A 4,011-nucleotide genomic window follows, 5' to 3' on the forward strand; every position below is an offset into this window, starting at 1 on the left:
ATGTAACGGTTAACCACTTTTTCAATTAAATGGGCAGGGAAAAGGTTCTTTTTGAGAATTTCAGTAAGCTTGGTTATATCCTCGTGTAACCCCAACCAAGTGTTGTTGATCTTGTAGGCCCTGTCAACAAGAGTCCTAATGAGACCTACTTTGTATGAGTACGAGGTGAAGCTAAAATAATTAGTTAATAACCCAGTAAAGGTTTTCTTACGGTAAACCCTAGTTAGGAAGGAATTAGTGTCACTATTATCAATAAGAACATCTAGAAAGGGTAATAGTGACACTAATTCCTTCCTAACTAGGGTTTACCGTAAGAAAACCTTTACTGGGTTATTAACTAATTATTTTAGCTTCACCTCGTACTCATACAAAGTAGGTCTCATTAGGACTCTTGTTGACAGGGCCTACAAGATCAACAACACTTGGTTGGGGTTACACGAGGATATAACCAAGCTTACTGAAATTCTCAAAAAGAACCTTTTCCCTGCCCATTTAATTGAAAAAGTGGTTAACCGTTACATCACTGGGACCCATGGCAATCATTGTCCCCGGGGCTACCCCCTTACCACCTCGCCCACGTTTTACTTTAAGCTGCCGTACATAGGCCATTCCTCTGTCATCACTCAGAAGAAGATTCGACACTTAATCAAGCGCTATTGTAATGATTTAGACATCAAATTAGTTTTTTCTTCCTTTAAGATAGGTAACCTTTTTGGTGTGAAAGACCCTATCCCCGACGGGCTTCGTTCACGTGTGGTTTATAAGTTTACATGTGCGGGCTGTAATGCCTGTTATGTCGGCGAAACCTCCCGACATTTTTCCACACGCGTACGTGAGCACTTAGCCGTTGATAGGGCCTCTCACATCTTCAAACATCTTCAGAATTCTGAACGTTGTCGCTCATTGTGTTCAATAGACTGCTTTCATATTTTAGATCACGCCACTACCAGCTTTCAACTCAAGATAAAGGAGGCTATTCATATTCAAAAAGAACTACCTTCCCTCAATCAGCAATTACACCATGTAAATCTAAAATTATCCTTTTAACTTACACCTTTTCACGTTCTGTTGTTACTATTTGTCTTAATTAGCATTTTTGCCTACTTATTATTCAACTTGCTTTGTAATCATTCATTCACTGAAGATGACAGAAGCTCTGTCGAAACATGTCTTGCAAACTTAAAAAATTGGTCGTTTTCCTTAAAAACTGACTATCGTAGTATAACCCAAATTTGAATCTGATGCTGAAGTTATTAGCCGTTGTTGAGGTCATATGCAATACATGATTAGGAATCTGTTATTTAAAAGACTGATTTGGATACACGAGAAAACTTCATGACTCTGCGGAGTAAATTCTTATCACATTTGCGCGGCAGCCTTTGATTAGGCAGTTTACGCAATCATTATATTCAACATTAAAATTTCTAAATTTAAACTCCGACAGGATGCATTTTGTGATAAGGCATACTCGTCCTGGTTGACAATTTAATGCACGACCAAACAATAACAGGAGGAAGAAAATTTAACGACTGTTTATCATGCTTCAACCAGAGCTGAAAAACAATCCAGCCAGCTTTGACTACACCATCTGTATGTTGAAGCATTGATATCATAGGAAACTGTCTGCTTTCAGTTTCATAGAGTTAAGATATGAAATGAAAACAAAAAAAAAGGAATTTGTGGCACAGACAAATTGATCACTTCATTTTGTTGAGCTATTCACGAAATAGGAAACCATAATTTTACATGTATTGTCAAATAGGGTCGGCGACGGACAGCTGGAACAAAGATTTGTCAATCATTAAACTTTTCATGGAAATTTCCTAATCGATCATCCTTTCCCCACGAATGACGGAATCAAGCCGAACAGTTATCCAGCCTTCTCTAGAACATGAATAGAGTGACGTTACTAAGTGAAAAAACCAGAAGAAAGCTTATTTGTAAGACGGAGTGGAAAAAGAAACTGAAAGGCAATGCCGGAAAACGTGAATACAACCATGAATGAAACCCAGCCATCGAGGCTCCCTAGCAATCCTAGAGCAGAAAAAATGGAATAACTTTTGCTTACTGCGTATTCCTGATGTTCCTTCGTCTTTTAGCAGGTAATAAACCTGCAAAAAAAGAGCTCAAATAATATTTCTCCAATATGGACCCAACAAGCTAGTAGTTCAATAACATATATTTATTACATAAAACATGCCCGTTTAAAATATCACGAGTTGGCTTCAAATTCCTTTTTGATTATACACAAGTGCAAACATATTTTCTAAAGGAACTGATTCTCATGTGCTATAACCCAAATTGAATCTGATCCTGAAGATATTCGTCATTGTTGAAGTCATATGCACTACACGAGGAGGGGTCTCTTTGTTAAAAGACTGACTTGGATACACGAGAAACGTTCATGACTCTGCGGAGTAAATTCTTATCACATTTGCGCGGCAGTCTTTGATTAGGCGGTTTACACAATCATTATTTTGGACATTAAAATTTCTAAATTTAAACTCCGACAAGATGCGTTCTGTGATAAGGCATCACTGACTCGTCCTGGTGGACAATTTGATGCACGACCAAACAATATCAGGAAGAAGGAAGTTTAACGACTGTTTATCATACTTCGAGCAGAGCTGAAAAACAATCCCGCCAGCTGTGACTACACCATCTGTTACAACATCGATGTTACAGGAATTAAACTGTCTGCTTTCAGTTTCATAGATGTTAAAATATAAAATGAAAACAAAAAGTAAACAGCAATTTGTGGCGCAAGCTGACTGATCACTTCCTTTTGTTGAGCTACTCACGAAATAGGAAACCCTTTTTTTTTTTTCAAATAGCCTGCACACAGCTGGAACAAAGATCAGCCAATCATTAAACCTTTCGTGGAAATTCCCTAATCGATCAATCTTTTCTCGCGAATGACGGCATCAAGCCGAACAGTTATCTCACCTTCGCTAGAGCATAAATAGAGTGACGTTACTAACTGAAGATACCAGAAGAAAACGTTTTTGTGAGCGTAAGAGCAGAAAAAGAAACTAAACGGCGATGTCGGAAAACGCGAATACAACGATGAATAGAACACAGCCATCGAGCTGCTCCAGCAATCCTACAGCAGAAAAAATTGGAGTGACCTTTGCTTACTGCTTGATCTTCATTTTTTCGTTGGCTGGGAACACTGTCATCGGAAAAATTGTCTACAAGTCGCAAACCATGAGAAAGCCCATCAACTTTTTCATTGTAAACATGGCCATGTCAGATCTGCTGTTTCCGATTTTCTTGATTCCTTGGAGGATACAACCGCTCTATAAAGACTCCTGGCTGATCGGTGGTCCTCTTGGCCAGGCCTTATGTAAGCTGGTTTCCTTCTTACCGGAAGTTTCCTCTACTGTGTCTATTCAGAGCCTGGTTCTGATAGCAGTGGATCGATTTGGAGCTGTGGTATTTCCTCTCCGTTCTCCACTCATCAGTTCGAAGCTGTGCCCGTTTTTCATTCTCGCCACTTGGATCGTCGCGATGGCTATTTTCTCTCCAGAGCTCTTCGCCAACAAAGTTGTTGAATATCCAGAAAAGCTGGTTTGTAAGCGGCATTGGAATGAAGTTTTTGGAGAGTCCTCATCCTATGAGTATTACCTCGTGTCCTATATTGTTTTAGTCACTTTTATTCCGTCGGTGTTGATAGCCATACTTTACATTACCATCTATCTAAAGCTCAAGTCACAGAAGATTCCAGGCGAGCAATCAGCCAACGCTGGACAACTACGCCAGCAAAGGGAGAGAAATGTACTAAAGATGGCCATTGCTATTGTGTTAGGGTTTGCAGTCTGCTGGCTGCCCCTCGCTATCTTCTGGTTTATTTTCGTCCTTAAGGACACCTTCATATGGCCGAATTGTGACGACCCATACTTTGTATATGTGGTTAGGTTAATGGCCACTGCAAATTGTGCCGTAAATCCTTGCATCTGTTTCATTTTTTGCAGAAACTATCGGAACGGACTTAAGGCTCTCTTTAGGTAA

At 39.6% G+C, this 4,011-nt stretch overlaps 1 protein-coding gene across 1 annotated transcript; it reads left to right on the forward strand.

The window, feature by feature from the left end:
• The first annotated feature begins 2,821 nt into the window (after positions 1-2,821).
• Positions 2,822-4,011, forward strand: LOC149115741 (RYamide receptor-like). Its single transcript, XM_089285946.1, has one exon. It carries the CDS (start codon positions 3,043-3,045, stop codon positions 4,009-4,011), a length of 969 nt encoding a protein of 322 aa, XP_089142072.1. The 5' UTR covers positions 2,822-3,042.

This window comes from Orbicella faveolata, unplaced genomic scaffold (genome assembly GCF_042242905.1).
Source record: "Orbicella faveolata isolate gen_17 unplaced genomic scaffold, um_ofav_v1 contig_13, whole genome shotgun sequence".
Lineage (NCBI taxonomy): Eukaryota > Metazoa > Cnidaria > Anthozoa > Scleractinia > Merulinidae > Orbicella > Orbicella faveolata.